The sequence below is a fragment of the Besnoitia besnoiti genome, chromosome VI (assembly GCF_002563875.1).
Source record: "Besnoitia besnoiti strain Bb-Ger1 chromosome VI, whole genome shotgun sequence".
In the NCBI taxonomy this organism is placed as follows: Eukaryota; Apicomplexa; class Conoidasida; order Eucoccidiorida; family Sarcocystidae; genus Besnoitia; species Besnoitia besnoiti.
In genome coordinates, this window is record NC_042361.1 from 3,237,729 (window position 1) to 3,254,829 (window position 17,101).

General features: G+C 59.2%; 1 protein-coding gene across 1 annotated transcript; it reads left to right on the top strand.

Moving 5' to 3' along the window:
- Nucleotides 1-125: 125 nt before the first annotated feature.
- On the top strand, nt 126-14,012 carry BESB_068640 (uncharacterized protein; the record flags this gene model as incomplete). The annotated part of the gene is made up of 12 exons (XM_029365257.1): nt 126-1,683; nt 2,321-3,600; nt 3,995-4,989; nt 5,440-5,594; nt 5,999-6,109; nt 6,657-7,192; nt 7,817-8,356; nt 8,960-10,855; nt 11,203-11,396; nt 11,674-12,157; nt 12,521-13,569; nt 13,988-14,012. The coding sequence occupies 12 exons, from the start codon at nt 126-128 to the stop codon at nt 14,010-14,012; spliced, it is 8,823 nt and encodes a 2,940-aa protein (XP_029218840.1).
- Nucleotides 14,013-17,101: the final 3,089 nt, after the last annotated feature.

Genomic DNA, 17,101 nt, shown 5'->3' on the forward strand with positions numbered 1-17,101 from the left:
CTCCCTGGAGAGAGTCTCCGCGCGATAAGCCGACGCATGCAGAGGTACGATAGTCCGCTGAGTCGAGCGCTGACTTCTCTGGCCTCCAGCCTCCTTCCACTGCGGCGCCCCGGTCTCTCTCCGACATGGAGGGCAGCCCGCCATACCCACTCGAAAGTGACGTTTGGCGTACCGGCCGGGACGCACGGGGGGAGGCGCCGCGCCCAGTTGGAACGCGCCGCAGCGGGCAGCAACTGTCTCATCTCGCTTCAGGTGTTTTGCAAGCGGAGGCACGCGCTCTCTCACAAGCAAGCGAGCGAGAAGCAGGTGGAAGCGTGCCCGCGCCGGCGAAGGCTTCAGGAAGCTCAGAAAAGAAAGAGATCGAGGCAACATCAGAGAGAGACACGCAGCCGCTCGACGCATGCCCCGTCGCCCATGAGATACCCATCCAGCATCAAGGCACATGCAGAGACACTTCTCCGCGCGTGTCGCAGAGGCGAGCCGCACAAGGTGATGCAGCCGCGGAGAAGGCGGCCGAAAGGGCAGCGTGGGGGGGAGAAAGCCCAGCAGGCGCCGGAGGATGTCGAGTCGACTTCCGACCCCCCCAAGACGCCTTACCGAAAGGGGGGAGCTCGCCCGCGCAGGAGAGAAAACGTGAAAAAGCAAACGACATTGAGATCGCACACAGCGCAGCTGCGCGAGCAACCAGAAGGCGCAGCCCACAAGGAATGCGGCCCAAGAAGAAAACAAGAACGTCTCGCGCCGTAGCGCAAACGAAGTGCCCTTCTGTTCCACGCGGCGATCGCGCAGACACTCCCCTAACCCCAGCGCCTTCCCGCCCCGCCGCAGGCAGTCCAACGCCGCATCTCGATGCAGCTCCGCCAAGCGCGCCTCCCCCTTCCTCTGCTTCTCCGCTCCCTTCGTCGGCTGCCTCTGCGCCTCCGCCCTCGTCGCCGTATCCTTCGCCTCTCCGTCCGCCTCTGTTGGCTTCGTTTCTTTGCGCAGAAGTGAAGCAGGCTTCCACAGAGCGCTCGTGTGCCGCCGAGGAAAGCGAGGCGCCGCGGATGACCTCGAACGAGGTGGCGGAGGGAGTTCGAACAGGCAATCAGGCGCTGCTACAGAGCCGCGAAGAAGAGCTTGCTTCCGCTGCGGGGCGTGGGGGGGGTGAACAAAGACTCAAATCCCGAGTTCAGGCTTCTGACGGAGCTATGTGTGCGCCAGAGCGGAAACGCAGGAGAAAGGGAAGCGAGACGCAGCCGCACGCGAGCCACAGGGTTAGAGGTGCGCCGTCGTCGCCTTCGGCGCTGTGCGCCTCTCCCTGCCCTCTCCTCCGTCACGCAACTCGCCCGCCCGGGAGCGAACGTGTCCTTTTTCAGCACATTGTCTGTGCAGTTCTGCAGCCGCTCAACCGTGCCCTCGGCGCGTGGCGTGCATCGTGCATCGAGAGGCAACTACGAGATTACGCTGAGTGCGGCACTGCCGTTAGAAGAGGCGCCCTCGAAAACCGTGAGAATGCCATCACGCGTCGAACCACAGGCTGGCGAACCGCGGCGCCAGAAGGAGACGAAGTCTCGCGTAAGTCCGAATCGCCAGAGAAAGCGGATGAAACTTCGGCTGAAGGAAGGCGAGATGGAGACGGCGACGACGAGCTGTTCCCCGACGCGCCCGGTCTACCCATATCGCAGCTCTCTGAAGCTTACTCACGTGAGGCCAGAGGCAGACACGCGACTCAGGCTCTAGCATGCAGAGAGCTTCAACACGTTTCGCGGTTAGTCTCTCATTCGTTTGTGTGAAACCAGACAAGCATGCAGTCCGGCCTGAAGCCATATCCACACGCAGAAGCCCAGGTACCTGAAACCGATCTGCGGACAGGGGAGGGGTGCGAAGAGAGGATGATTCGTATGCTGTTTTACTCATATGCCTGCGCTGGGGCCTTTCATCGACTCGCCAAACGCTCCTCGTTGAGCTTTCGGAGGCGCAAGCCGATTCTGCACCCTCGCATGCAAACACTGAAGAGAAGCGAAAGTCTCTTGCGTCACCTCGAGATCGCCGGTTTCTCGAGAATTTGCCAGCTTTTCGCGGTATTCGGCTTGCTCTAACACTAACAAACGTGTACCTTTGTGCATGTGCACATATACCTCTAAATATGTATGGATATGATTCATGTGGATGGTGTGCCCGCATGGGGAGCCATGCGTGTAGGGGCGCCCGCAGCGATGCACAGATCGAATGTGGACGCGTCAGCTCGAGTGGACCCCTGTATGTGGTCTTTTGGCGTTCCTCCTCCCTGTTTCGGCGCGTCGGGATCGTCGTTTCGTTCCCTGTCTGACTCTCCATTCAGTAATTTGGAGTGTTTCCGTCGCCGACCCGCGGGCTTGCCTAGGCGCCTACGGCCTCTTCTGCGCGCTACTCTACGTCTTTGCGCACCAGCGCCTCCGCCAGTGCCCCGCTCTCGATCGTCTTCTCCGCCGTCTCTATCTGCCTCCTTCCAAGACTTCTTCGTCTTCCTCATCTGAAGCGCCTCCCTCGTCTCTCGTATCCGCCCGCTCTGAACCCGCGTGGTCCGCGCCGCGCCCCGCCGCCCCCTCCGCGCCTCCTTCCCTCTCTGCCGCTGCACTGCCTCTTGACTCGTCTCCGCCTTGCTCTCCGGCGCACGAGGCACCCGCCCCCGCTGAGTTCCTCATCCGTGTGGTTGGCGTCTGGCGGGAGTACCTGCACTTTGCTTATGCCCTGCTTGGCATCTTCTCCTGCCTGCAGACCGACACCGCGTCGCCTTTCCTCCGCACTGCCTCGCATGCCGCCCTGCGCCCTCCGGTATCGCCTTTTCAGCACGTGCCGCCGCGCGACCTGAAGGAGTCCTGCCGGCGTGTTCAGCTTCCTCGCCCGCGCGCGGAGACTCGCGAGCCTGCAGCGGAGCCGTCGCATGCGGAGGCGAGCGCCGCCGCTCTTCCGACGTCGCGAGTCTCGTCTGCCTCGTGCGCACGCGAGCTGTCTTCGTTCGGTGATTCGAAATCTGAGGCGCAGCCGGCCTCTGGAGCAGCTGCTTCGCATTGCACGCACCGCCCGAGAGCCGGTGGAAGTCTGCGCGCTGCCGCACTCGCTGAGGACTTTGCGCCCCTCCGTGAGGACGGGAAAGGAGACTGCGAAGGCCGAGGGGCTGAAGGAAAACTTGAAGAGTTCGAGGGCTGCTTCGCGTCTGGACGAGAGGCGCAGAGCGCGGAGAGCGACCGCGAAGCAGAGGGCGAATGCAAGCCGCAAAACAGAGACTTCTCGAGCTGCGGAGAGAATGCAGGCGGCGACAGCGAACTGCCCAATGCCTCACTGTCGCCGACCGCCGTCGGGGCGCTCGTGCTCCAACACCTCTGCTCGCCTGACTTACCGCCCTGCATGCAAAAGCAGAGCGAAAAAAACGAGACTTCAACGGGGCGAGAAGGCGCCACAGAAGACGAGGAAGAAACATGCCGGTCGCGAGTCTTCCAACTTCAGAAAGATCTCCCAGGCTCAGTGAGGAACGACATAGTATCCAAAGTCTCTCTCGGCGCGCTCGTGGCCTCAACTATGGCAATGCAGGAGGCCGCGCTTCCTCTAGACGTGGCGGCGCTGCGAATCTTTCGAACCCTTGTAAGCCCCTCCCTCGTTTTCAAAGCCACTCAGCTCCGACTCGACTCCGCATGCCTGCGGAGACACCAAAGGAGACGCTCTCCGGACGGTCAGAGCGCCGAGATCTTCGCGTGTTTCGGAGGGAACTCCGAGACCCCCCACGACGCGAAGCAGCCGCTGCGTGCGGCTGCAAAACCTGTCACCTCGCGGACAGCATCATACACACATCTATTTGTGTTTTTGGCTCTATGCAACGCGCACGAAAAGGCAACCAGCCCAGCGCGTTTTGCATTTCGAAGTGCTGCACTCGAGCTTGCCGTCGGCGGGCGTCCCACCGCGGACTGAGAGAGAGCTCAGCCTAGCACCGCCGGCGGCGTCACTTTCCGATCTCCCGTGACTGATGTGTGTCGCGCAGCTCAGCCCGGCCTGCCTGACTGCCTTCCGCGCCGCGGTGAGTTTCTGTTTGAAGGAGAAGCGAACCTGCGCCCTCCGCGCAGTTCTCCTCCGATGCAGGCCCCCGCCGCCAGCGTGTCGCAGTCTCCCCTCGGCACCCTCCTCGCCTGCTTCTTCGATTCCACCCTCTTCATCGGAATCGCCTTCGTCGACTCGTGTCTCTTCTAGAAGCGCGGCGTCCCTGCACGCTGGCGCCGCCGCCGCCCTTTCGCCTGGGGCGCGCAGCGAGTCTCCCGGGAGGTCCGCGGCGCGCCGCGAGCCGACTCGAAGGCAAACAGCTTGCGCAGAGGAGGCCGCGGCCTCCTCTGCGCCATCGCCCGGCGCAGCCGGCGGCGGTATGCATCCGCGGCTTCTGCGCGAGGCCGTCGTCTTCCTCCGCCGCGTCTGCGACTCTGACTCGGTGCGCCTCCTCTCGCTGCCCGCCTGGGAGCGCGAGAAGAAACGCGAGGCCGCGACACGCGCGCAGCTGAGGGCGAAGGACAGACACGCCGCACCCGCCTCTGCCTTCGGTAGGCCGCAAAAAACACCAGAGTCTCGCCGCGACGCAACGACTCCCGATAGGCTCGGGGGAGGCATCGCGGGGGGCGGAGGCAGCGGCGAACCTGAAGCTCGACACGCGCGCGAGAAGCAAAACCCAAGAGACGCACGAGGGCACGCAGCAGACGAGAGAGAGAGACGAGGAGATCCAGATCGAGGAGAGACAAGCCAGCGGGCGAGCGGGCCGTCGGCGGTGGCTGCGGCGGTGCCGCGGCTTCAGAGGGAGACTGGAGACGGAGGAGTCCACGCGTCGCCGCCGCAGAAGGCCACTCGGCCGCCGCCGCAGCCGCCGGCAGAAGCCGAGAACTCTGAGAGGCGCGCGAGGAGAGTCGTGGCGTGGGGCACGCCGCAGTGGATCGCTGGGGCCAGCGCAAAGAGCGTGTGGGACGGCGACGTGAAGGAAGCAGAAAAATTCAGACGGTGAGAGGAGACCGGCGAAACCAGGCTAGATCTCAATGACGACGCGGGGGCGCACAAACGAGACGCGGAGCAGGTATTGAACGGCTTCTAGTCTGCGCCCGTCGGGTCGCTTGCGTGACTCCTCCGCTCTCGGAGTGGTTGATGTCTGCCGCAGCGTAGAGTGCTCATCTCGCTGCCCCCCGCCGCTGTTACGATTCCGCCGCGAGGCTGCCTCTGGGGGTCGGGCCTCAGGCGACTCTAGGTGTCCTGAACCCGTTTCGATTTCGTTCGTTTTGACACGGTTCATGTTTTCCTTAAAGCGATATCTTGCGTTCTTCCTCGCCACTGCGCGTCTTCTCTGCATTCTCTTGCACCTTATCCCGGCCGAATCTGAATCTCTTCTCGATCTTTGAGGATCTCTCGAAGCGACTATCGCTGATGTCTTTTCTTGCTCCGCCACCGTGTTTGCAGGTGGCTAATGCAGAAGGCGGGAAAGTTTTACATGACGACTGCAGCCTGCCTTCTTCGGCAGCGCAGCTTGCCTCTCCAGGCATACGTGCAGCTGGGCCTTCACCTCCTGGAAGCTGAAGCGGCTCTTGCCGAAACGTGCCTGCCCCCGCAAGCGAGTAAGCGGAAGATCTGCTGATTCAAATTTGCTCTTTCGGCGAAGAGGCCGGGAACCAGAATAGGGGTCGGGAAGAGTTTTGAGCCCTAGTGACTCACCGCAGCTGCCTCGTCTTCGCCTAGTGCATTTCCAGTCTTTGATGATATCATATTATATTTTTCTACCTCGACCTTTTCTCGAACTACCCGTATGTGTTTATCTATATCTATCTATCTATCTGTCTATCTATCTATAACTATCTATATACGCAATAGATTTTATATCTTGAACAGGCTCTCTGTGGGACTCTGGATTCATTCGGACTCATGCATCCCTTGTGAGATGCCATGAGACGCCGCACATGCGCAAGTATCCGCATGTCTGCATTGGCGGTGTTTGGAATTCTTGCGAGTTGCGGGCGCTCAGGAGAAGACATGCTAAATGCCGCAGCTTCCGCGCTCTTCCGCTTCCACGTGGAAACAGTCCTGCAGCTGCCGCCCCGCCTCGGGTCGCTGCTGAAGTTGGGCGACTGGCTCAGTAAGGGGGCGAGACGAGACGCGCGTCGTTCGCGTCGGTCTGCAGTGAGGAGGGGTGTGTCGCGCGCGCGAAGAAACGCAGAGAGCTCTGGCGCCGCTTGTACCTCATGGGGCGGCGACGCCGGCGCGCAAGGCGCTCCGCGTGTGCCTCGGGGGCGGGCTCGTGACCACGCTCTGTGCCGCATCTCCGCGGATGATGCTGCGTCTGCAGGCCGTCATCTGTCCCTTCAACGGCACACCGCCGAGCAAGCACGGCGCGTGGAGGCTGACTCTGCGAAGGCGGCTCCGCCTCCGAGTCCACGCGCACTCCCATCAGGCACACCGCCGTAGATAAGCCAAATAAGAGCAACTACTTGTATTTAGGCTAGTGTAAACAGTAGTACGTATACATATATATACTTATATATATAAATATGTATATATATGTACATGTAGCGCCTGTGTGATGCGCATGCGCAATGGCGGTGTCGTTGCAACTGTTTTGGATGCATGCGTTGTCACCTTGGTGGACTGAGGCTCGGCGCCGTTGTGCCTGCTGCTGCATTCAGCGGTTCGCTCCCTTTTCGCAACGCTGAGGCGCTGGCCAAAGGACGCGCTCCTGCGCTTCGTGGCGGAGTGTCGCATGCACTGGCAGGAACGATTCTCCTTCGTTTTCCTCTCGACTTCCTGCGCGGACTCGCCGCCGTCTTCCTCCCCGCTCTCGAGACCTTCGCAGACTCCGTATCCCACGAGCGCGAAGCGCGCCGACCCCCTTTCGGCTCTCTCCTCTTGTCCCGTCTCTCCCTCAGATTCGGCTGCCGCGCGCTCGCTCCCAAGTACGTCGAATTCCGCCGCGGCTTCCACGCATGGAGCGCGAACGTCAGAGGGCCCACGCAGCTCGTCGCAGCGCGCTTCCGCTGCGCTGTCGGCCTCCGTCGCAGCTCCCGCGCGTGCGGCAACTGGCGCCGCCTGCGTGCCTGGCGGCTTGCCTTCTTCGTTTCTTGTTCGCCGCCTCTCGGCGTTGGTGAAGGAGTGCAGCGCCACGGAGGGAGAGTTGAAGACGCACTTCGGGAACCACCCCGCGCTGCGAAAGGCGCGCGACGAGGTCAGCAGTTGCGCGCATCCATGCGCCGTTCGCGGCAAGTTTCCTGTCGCAGTGCGTCGCCTGCGAAGCGCGCGCCACAGAAAACACCTCGAATCGCGATGGGATACGTTTTTAAAAATATAGGCATAAATATGTATATATATGCAGCACCGCGGCCGGCGGCAAGGACATGAGGCCTCTGTCGCATCGAAACGAGTTCAGCGAGGGCTCTGATTCGCATGTAAAAGGGTAACAAGAGAAGAGTTTAATTCTGGCAAGCTGCCGTGAATGGGCTGCGAGGAGCGATATAACTCATGCTTGGCTCAGCTGGCAACGCAACAGAGAGGGCGTGGAGAAGCCGACGGAAAATCCGGAATCTGCTGCCATATGAATTTATATATTATGTGTGTATGCATGCATGTGCATATGTACGTATATATATGTATATGCATATATATATATATAGCCTGCGGCTTTCGTGGCCCTATAGCTCTCGCTGTGCAGCCTCCCACGTTGAGAAGACGATTACAGGTAAGCGAGGAAACAGCATAACCGTGGGGATGCCCTACGGGAATACATCGCGGCTTTCATCGCGGCTTATCTGTAGATGTATCTTAATGCAGCCTTTTTTGAAAATTTTCGCAGGCCTTTGAGGCTGTGTTGAACGGCGAGGACGTCTTGAAGCTTTTTTCTGCGTATCAAGCTCGGCTCACCTCCTACGCGACGCCCTTCTCCGCGCCGGCTCCTTTGCGGCACTCGAGTTCTTCTTGTCTGTGCTCGCCGCATGTCTGCGCGGAATTGGCACCAAATGTCCACAACCAGCAAACGGGGTCTTCGCTCATCGCGGCGTCGCCGGCGTGCCGCAGCGACGCCGACGGCAGCGCCCCTGAGCGCGTATTTCTTCAGTCGCCCTCCTTTTCCTTCTCCGCTTTGACTCTGCTGTGCTTCTCTCTGCGACCATCGTCTTCTCTTTCTCGCTCGTCCTCGCTCCTTCTGAGCGCGGCCGTCGTGGACTACGTGGCGCAGGTGCTGCAGGGCGCGGATTCCGCAGGGTATGCGTGTACCCCCGAGGCAGATCCGGAAAGGGTAGACAGTGGCTGTTTTCAGACAGAAGAGGGCGAGGCGATTGCCACCGACGCGTGCAGCCAGAAAAGACGGCGCTGTGGAGGCCAAATGACCTGGCTGGTGAGTCCTTGCGGGAGGTGCACGGCGCCCGCAGGAAGAAGCATCGCGTGCCTCAAAGCGTCGCAGTCGATTGTTGGCGCCGAGAGAGGAATAAATCGCGACGCTCGAGGTACGAGACGGGCGCTGCAGCCGCTGTCCATGAATCACTAGAAAGGCGCCGCGCGCTGACTCTAGAAGAAGCCTAGAGACTCCGTTTCAATATCTCTAGTGGACGTCGCGACGAGCCAAACCGACTCTGTTTCTTGACACCCAACACAGAGATTACACATGTGCTCCCACGCCATTCCTGCATTTCAACCGCATATTCATGTGCCTATATGTTTATATATTGATCTCTCCACTTTCTGGCACCCACACGAATGCATTTGAAGGGGCATTTATCGTTCTGTTAGAGTTTTAGTCGCTGGCATTAATAGCGACAACACACTCACGGATTGGCGCGTCGCTTTTGCCTGCTTTTCTGCGCGGATGCTCAGCCGCTGCAGCTGACGCCTTTCCTCCTCACTCCGCAGCAGTCCTCGCTTGCCTCCTCGGAAGCGTCCTTTCCTGTCGCTGCACCTTCGGGGATTTCGGCACGGCATCGATTTTTCCTTTTCTCTTCAGGCGAGCATGCGCCAAGTGCTGCACCACATGCAGGAGCGAGACACATTCTGCAACTTCTTCCGCCTCAGCGTCGCGCGACGCCTGCTCGCGACAGCTCTCCTCGACTTTCGCGCGCAACGCGAAATCCCCTCGTGCCTTCCTGAGGCTGCCTTTTCCTCGGCCTCTGCCTCGGGGTCGCGCCCCCAAGCCGCGACGCCTTCGCCGTTGACGGCGGCAGCCTCGAGAGAGGCAGAAGACTCTTTTGCGGCCTTCTCCTCTGGCGACAAGTCGCCACAGTCTGGAAACAGCGAAACGACCCGAACGGCGGCTCACCATCCAGGCAGCCTCCATGCCGCGCGCAGCAGAGGGCACCCGCTCCCGCCGCAGCAGCGCCATCACGACGGGCGAGGCTCCAGTGGCGGCGGACCGCGCGAAGAAGAACAGGGCACTGTGGAGGCAGAGGCGCGCTTTGGAGGAAGACACGAAAGGGCGGAGACTGGCGGCGGCCGGCAGGAGATATCCCGCGCCGGGGATCAAGGCGACTCAGGAAGCGCCTCTGTCAAGAATGAACATGAGCGTCGCGAACCCCCGTTCTTCCAGCAGCAAATGGCGCAGGCGGCGTCCTCTGCTTCACCAGCCTTCTTCCTCAGCGTTTCTGCGCGCACGCCAGACGCTCCAAGCGCCCCCGCGACAGCGACGCCAAGGCGAGACGCGCAACTTGCGCTCAGTCCGTATGTGCTTCGCGGGATCTCCGCGGCATCTGAGAGCGTGCGCCAGCTGCAAGGGCGCGTCAACCCCGCCGCGCAGAGCACCGGAAGAAGTCGGGGGGCAAGCGCCGTCCTAATCGATGAAGAAGCGCGGCTTGCGGCAGGCCACCGGGACGCGGAGCCCAGCAAGCAGGCGAGACTGAAGCTGGAGAGGTGCGCGGCTAGAGAGATGCTCGAGGCAGCCGTGGGTGAGGGCTGCAGACAGCAGGAGGCGTGGAAGCTGCGGCAGATATTCGAAGACCTTGACGCAGCGGAGAGCGTCGAGGCTGAGTTTGCTTGGTCCTGCAGAGAGCGATATGACCTTCACACCGGGCGAGAGACCAGCCCTCTAGGCGTCAGCTTGCACAGCGGCGACGCTGCCTGCCTATGGGCGGATGGAGGGACAGACGCAGGGGCCTGGGGCGGGAGCACGGAGAGCGAGGCCGCAGAAAAAGAGACAGATGAGCGGTCGACAATCGCCCCCTCGGTCTCGCAGCACGCATGGGAAGACGATCCACGATCAGCCGCTAAGCAGGGAGTTGAGGGTCGCGGCGTCCCTGGCAGTCTTCCCGCCTCAGATGTCGCTTCGCGTTCTGCTGTCTCTGATCGGGTGGAGGCGACCCGGCCTGCGTTCGAAAGGGGGCGAAGCCACTTCATCTTCCACCCTCTCATCCTCACTCAGCATGCGTGGACGCATGCGCTGCCTCATAGGGATCTCTATCTTGCCCCGCGGACCACCTCATCTGCAGCTGCCTGCTTGAATTCTCGCGCGTTCTCGGCTGCTTCTCCACCTCCTGCGCACTCCCCGCCTCTCTTGACGCCGGCGGCGTCCCTTCACCAGGCTGCTGCCTCGCCGTCTTCTGCCTACTGTGACGTCCCGCGTCCTCCGTCGGCAGAGGCTGAGGTCGCCTCGCGGGTGGGCGAGTTCACCGAACGGGTGTATTCGCTCAGGTCGACAAGCAGGCAGAAAAGTGGTTTTTCGCCTTCTCGGCAGAGCGGCCTGCATGCGCGCGGCGGGAGAATACTAAACGCGAGCTCGCTGAAAGGGGCGTCCGCGGCGGAGGACGCCGAAAGCGAGCTGACGCGATATACAACCGGGAGGAGTCTAAGCATTCGGCTGATGAAGATAGGCGACGCCTGGGTGCCTCGGGATCTTGGGATGCCGCTGAAGGTCAGTCGCACTCATCCCCTGACTACGTTTTGACTCATAGAATGTTGCCGCTGTATCCACATTCGGGTACTCAGAGCTCGAGGTTCAGATGATAGAGATAGATTATTGAGTGAGGACATAAATACTATCACACGGTTGATTTATGCTAAAAAGTTCTATCAGGATCCGTGAATACACAGGCGCGGCGTCCAGTGCGGCGAAGCCCACAGAGGTGCCGGCACTGCGCGAGCCCGCGATATACGGAGGGCGCTTGGTCGCAGCGGAATGGCGGCACATTACCGCCGCACAACAACCATGAATTTCCCTTTCCTCTCCTCGCCTCCTCGGTGCGTCGTTTTCTCCTTCAGGCCTTCACAGCGTTCTATCGATCGCGCTTCCCAGAGCGAAGACTCTCGTGGCAACTGCGGCTGAGTCGCCTGGAGGTTTCCTGCCTCAGTGCCGCGGAGGCAACCGCCTTCATCGCTGCAAGGGGCAGGCCTCGACCGACACTTCGCGTGAACCTGCCTGCCCTCGCCGGCGTCATTCTGCTTCTCTTCAACGCGTGAGCTTCAACGTTGCACACTCTCTAATCGTCTTGAGTCCTGCAGGCGCGTGAGCTCACATGCAGATCAGGATTTGCAGAGCGTGATCTCCAGGGGTGGAGATTCGTTTCTCTTCTTGCGTGGAAAGCATTCAGTTGTCAGGCCGCCTCCCTGTACAGCAGATATGCGAGTGGGGACGGGGGTCTCTCGCTCCATTTTCGGCGCGTATGCACTTCGTTCCGCGCTCGCTTTACTCTTTTCGCGCTGCGATTGTTCTGCTGCGCCGCCGGTTTCCAGGCGCCCCTTGTTCTCCCTCCGCGAGATCTCAGAAAGCACAGGCCTTTCGCGCGCCGATGCGGCGAAGATCGTGCTGAGTCTGCTGGTCGCCTCCCAGCAACTCTTGCAGCTCCTCCCCATCGCCTTCCAGGGGAGATCTGAAGCCGCACAGCGCTGTCGTGCCGCAAGCGGAGACTCTGCCGCCTCCGGCGCTGCAACTGCTGCATGCGGCGAGGCGTCCAAGCCGACAGCAGGCGGAGAAGGCGGAGAAGAAAGCGGCGCAGACGCCTGCGAAGGAGCGCCGAATCAAGATAGGACCACGCTCGGCGAGAAGGAAGCCAAGCGCTGGGATGAATCGAAGAGCCGATTGCCTCTGCCCTGCGATCCGCTGGCGCGCCTTTGGAGGGAGCTGACAGGGAATGAAGACGACTGCCGAATTTGCCTCAACGAGGCCTTCTTCGCGCCGAGAGAAGAGGAGACCGTGGTGCATGCACACCCCCTGGAGGTGAGAGCGTTGCGGCGTAGCCAGCAGCGAGGCGACAGAGTTCACTGGAGAGAGGGAAGATCAGACGAAGGCTGAGGATTTGCCGGTAGCGAAGCGGCGACGCACCGGAGACTCCCGCCAGAGTGCCCGCGCTGCCGTGCAAAACAAAATTTGATTTGGTAACTTTATTCTCCGCCCTAGACGGGAGCGTTGTGACAGGGTGTCTTCTCCCCGTGTGGGAGGCGGGCTCGAGCAAGAGTGGAGTTTCAAATAGCCTGAGATTTCCGGGGTCGTCGTGCTGCGCTGAGTAGGCTGGGTCGCCTCCGCGATTTGCCCGATTCCATTTTTCTACGGAATTGGCGCTCCCCTGCTCGGTTTTCTCAGGATGCGGCGCTGGCGCTCTTTGTGCCAGACATTGCTGAAAAGGCTTTCCTCGCCGGCGATCCCCTTTACGAACCTTTATCTTCTCTCTTCCCCTCCTGTCCCCCCGTCGCCTCCCCGGTGTCGCCGCCTCTCCCTGACGGATACCCTTGGCGAGTGGACTCTGCGAGGGAGACTGGGAGCACCGGCGGCACCCGCGTGGACTTCCAGGTTTCCTCTTCTTTGCGCGTCTCCGCCGACTATCAGGCGCTTGTCGAGGCAGCCGTTGTAAGAGTGATGAAGCGCTACAGGCGGTTGCCTCACGCGCGTCTTTACCAGGAAGTCCAGAGTTACATTCACCGCCGACTCTCCGCGCAGTCTTCGCACATGGCGACGGCCTCCAGGGAGTCAGCGGGAGGTTTTCTGGAGAAACAAAAGGGTACTGATGCGAGCGCGGCCGCAGTAACCAGCCGAGAGACAGGAGAAGTGCCAAGAAGCAGCTGCGGTGTAGCTACGCAAGGTTTAAAACCCGAGGAAGAGGGAACGAGTAAGGCTCTCCCGCCGCCGAAACCGACTCTATCAGCCGAGCGCGGCGCGCTGCAGGAGGAGAGGGTCGAAACGCCTGAGGAGGAGATCGTAGCCGAGGCGAATGCGGCAGACCGGACATCTGGCGACACGGCAACTGCTTCCTTGCTTCAGAGCAGGCGATGCGGAGGCTTGAAAGGCCGTCTGGCGCGGGAACATGCAGCAGCTGAAGCGAATCCAAACACGACGCGAACGAGCGACGGCGAACTAGGGGGGGAGTCTTGTCCCGCTGGAGGTGATGCCGAGCGAAGCGCCCGGCACCGCGCGGGAGGACGCCAGGCAGTAAAGCTGCAGATGGAACAGAAGGAGTTGCCGAGACAAGCAGGCCTTGACGCGAAAATGGAGGCCGTTTCGCCGCACAGAGAGGGAAAGGAAATCAAGAAAGCAGGCAGCTTGGGAGAGCGTGCGCTTGTCCCGATGGCATTGTTCAAGAAGAGACTGGACAGCCTCTTGGAGCGCGAATTCATCGCCAGAGATGGAAATGACTCGTAAGCGGTTTCGCGCGGCGCTCCTCTACACAGAACGAGCTACTTGAGCTGGAGCTGAGGCATACATGCATAGTCCGCAGAAAAAACGACACTTGGGGGTTGCTACATTCGTGACAAACGAGAAAGTGGGCACAGCCAAACCCGTTCCAACCGTACAGATCCACTTGAGCAGATGCGTCTATCTGCACGGTTACAGTCGAGAAATGTACCTTTCTCACGGTGTTGTGCAAATCGAAATAGAAGCACTGCGCCAAGTGTGACTTACAGCGAGGTATTCAGTGCAGGCAAAATGACCACGACACTTGTTGCGCATAAAAACTCGCTGCAGTACACTATTCAGGAAGGTTGAATTTGCTGCAAAAAATGCTGAGACGTGCAACCTGGAATTTTCGGTCTTTTTTCTCGAATGTCACCTCAGCGCTGTCTACATCTACCTCCCCTGAGAAAGCCCGCGAAGGACTCTACAGACGCGCCGACTACGACACTGCATGGCAGCGGAAAAAAGAGTGATGTGTAATGCATTTCTGTTTGCCACGTTGAAAGCGTTAATTTGTGAGTCGATGTCCATCTGTCTATGATGGGAACGGGTTCATGTATACATATGTATATATCTATACATTCATATAAATGTATATACATGCAAATATGGTGTGCCTACCGAACTTTTAACAAGGTGAGTACGCAGTCCTCGCGGCATACACAGGAGACTGGGCCATCTGTGCGTACGCAGCCCCGGTCGCTCTCCAGCGCTGGGATAATAGTAGAACGAATGAACCGTGACACGAGGAGGGGTGTTCAATTTCGGTGGCATGCCGCTCTATATGGCGTCTCAGGGGCTCAGGCGCGAGATGTGCCGTGATGGTTGTGTTTTCGAGGCTCTAGGATGCCGCTGCCGCAGAAACGGGAGTGGTTACAGCCAATCCCCTGTGTGAGAAAATCATGGCAAAACATGGTGAGAACAATCGCTGACAAAAAACGGTTGCCAGGCACAGTCTTTTTTCGACAGAGGTGTGCTTCATCCATCACACAGCGCCTTGCAACACCGCCACTAATTCTGCCACTTCGCTTCACAGCCGTACCAAACTGATTCCTGCGGCCGGAACGTGATTTTTTGTTGCAAGTGAAGCTTCCTCTAGTGTGGCACTGGTGGCGTCTTGTTTGCCAGGGCTTCGCGACAGAAGTACGCGCTTAGTTGTGAAGCCCTGCCTCAGCGTAGTGGACGTATCGCCATTCATGGCAGAAGATGAAAGCTCTATGTCTCACCCTTCTGTCTTCTACACCCCGTGACTCTGGCTGGTGCTGTAGAACTTGATGTCCCAATGCGCCGCTCAATAGAAAACATATCAACAGCGGAGGTCGGAGTTGCAATTCTAGGGTTTGCTTTGTGTGCCAGATGGGAATCTGCATGAAGACCGGCGTACGCCGAGGCACGTCAGAGTTGACGTTTCTAGAAGGCTTGCGAAGCAGGAGTAACTGGTACTCTGTTCAGGCTGATGTCCGTATGCAACCGTGCTGCGAAATCCCACGCGGCGACTTCCATTTGCGGCCACGCAGTCTGAGGGTATGCACGTGCGTCTTTGCCCTCCTGAGCGTCGACCACCGCCAACACACGTTGAAAACTGCATGAGCTAACAGGTCCTACGTGCGGCTCGCCGCTTCCGGCAATGAGATCGTTTCTAGAGTGCAACGCGGGGGAATGTGTGACAGTCCTCGCGAAAAGAACACGCCGGAAAGACGGCTTGCTTGGAAATGCTGGCTCTACTCCTGCTGCGTTGTATCTACAATTCCTCGTCTTTCTGGATGTGTTGGGAAAACTCGAGCGTCCAGACCACTATCGTTTTGATGGGAAACTGCCTGAGCAGAGGACAGTTTTTGAATCGGGAGAGGCACGTAACGAGGATGGGAAGAACGGGGTCGCGTACAGCGGCGGGGTTGCTCGGAATACAACCAGAAAGCACTCCCGCTGTCACACGGGCAGTAGAGGCGAAGTCGGGGAAACCTCAAGACTGAAAAGGCGCGTTGTGGACGCGCCTTCTCTGCTTTTCGATGCTTTCCTTCCCGAGGGCAATACAAAATGTGTTGTGCCTCTGAACGCAGCGAACCGCGGACGTTGAGCATCCTTTTTAATCTGTGTGAAGTTACAGGACAACGTCCGAAAGCACGACCTGATGCCGAGTAGAAAGTTCTAGTCCATTGAACTGATAGTTGGTAGATTTTTTCCCAGGCGGCGTTTTGTTGCAAAGCGCGAGTTTTTTCCCTCTGTCCGTGTTCCGTGGTGCTGTAACAAAGTGGGGAGGCTGATACATTTTGAACATCGTTGTCGTTTGAGGTAAATAGCCTCTTGTTAGCGATACCTTGTAGAAGTAGAAGACGACTCATACGCCTTGCTCTATGTATGTGGACCAGCGGGGTCAGCGACTAAACAACCTATCTGCTTTTTGGTCCTCTAAGACGTCACCAGAAAAACGCGACGACTGCCATTTTTGTAGGCGTGTCTGAAGCAGACGTCTAGAGGTACCGTCTCGCATCGTTTTTTGGAGCGCCTCACTGCACTGCGGCCTTCTACTCCGTAGAAGGTCTCGCATCTCTCTGATTGACAGGGCCGTAGGGGCTCTGTCAATACCGATCACTCCTTAATTAAGTTAGTTGCTTTGCGCAGGTCTGCTGCAGATTTGTTCCGTTTTTTTGTGATTGCACGCATCACGCCGGTCTGTCTCTAGTCAACTCTACGCGAGCGGAGGGCATTCAGTAGGCTGCCGGTGCGTGCCTGTCACCATATGTGATTCCAAGGTTGACGGGGCGTTGTTAGTCGTGGAGAGTAGATGCTACTCTCCCGCGTTGTCCCGTATGTGATCACAGGTTCCGCAGCCTCATCAGCGGAATCGTGAGAGGCTCGGAGTCCAAAGGAATTGCCCGCTCCCTCGGCTTCTCCATCGCAGATAAGGGGAAAAAGGCCCCTGCCCCCGTGCGCCGTTTCGTTTTTGTAGCATGTTGAATGTGCCGTTGTCGGATTAGTGTCTTGCCGGCAACTAGCTGAATCGCCGTATTCGGGTGTCTTGGGCGGAGGGGGGCTCTCAGTTATCGTTATAACGAAACCTGTCCCCTTGAGTCAGGAACACGAGTGTCTCAATCCTGGTTCCCGCTACTCTCGTGGCTGCAAACCCATTTTTCCGGTCGAATCACAATTTTCATTCTGCTGTCGTTCGTCGAGACGTTTTCGAACACCAGTTCAAATTTGTCTCTGCAGATGCTGTAGCTTAATGTATAGTATTTTGGGTTGGCTGTAGCTCGTTCCAGCCTCCTGGGCTCCTTCGCCAGCGACACGAAAAACTGCCACGTTCTCGGAGTGCCGTGTGATTAGGCGTTGCCCCTACCACGACGAGCGGATACAGACGCAACGTGAGAAGGATAACCGACGCTGACGGCTGCACGAGGGGGACGTTTGTGATATGTACGAAGCCGGTTCTAGATTTTCAGAGCAGAAGCGCACTGAGGTGGCCCAGAAAGCGCAACTTTTTGGAAGCGGCCTGAA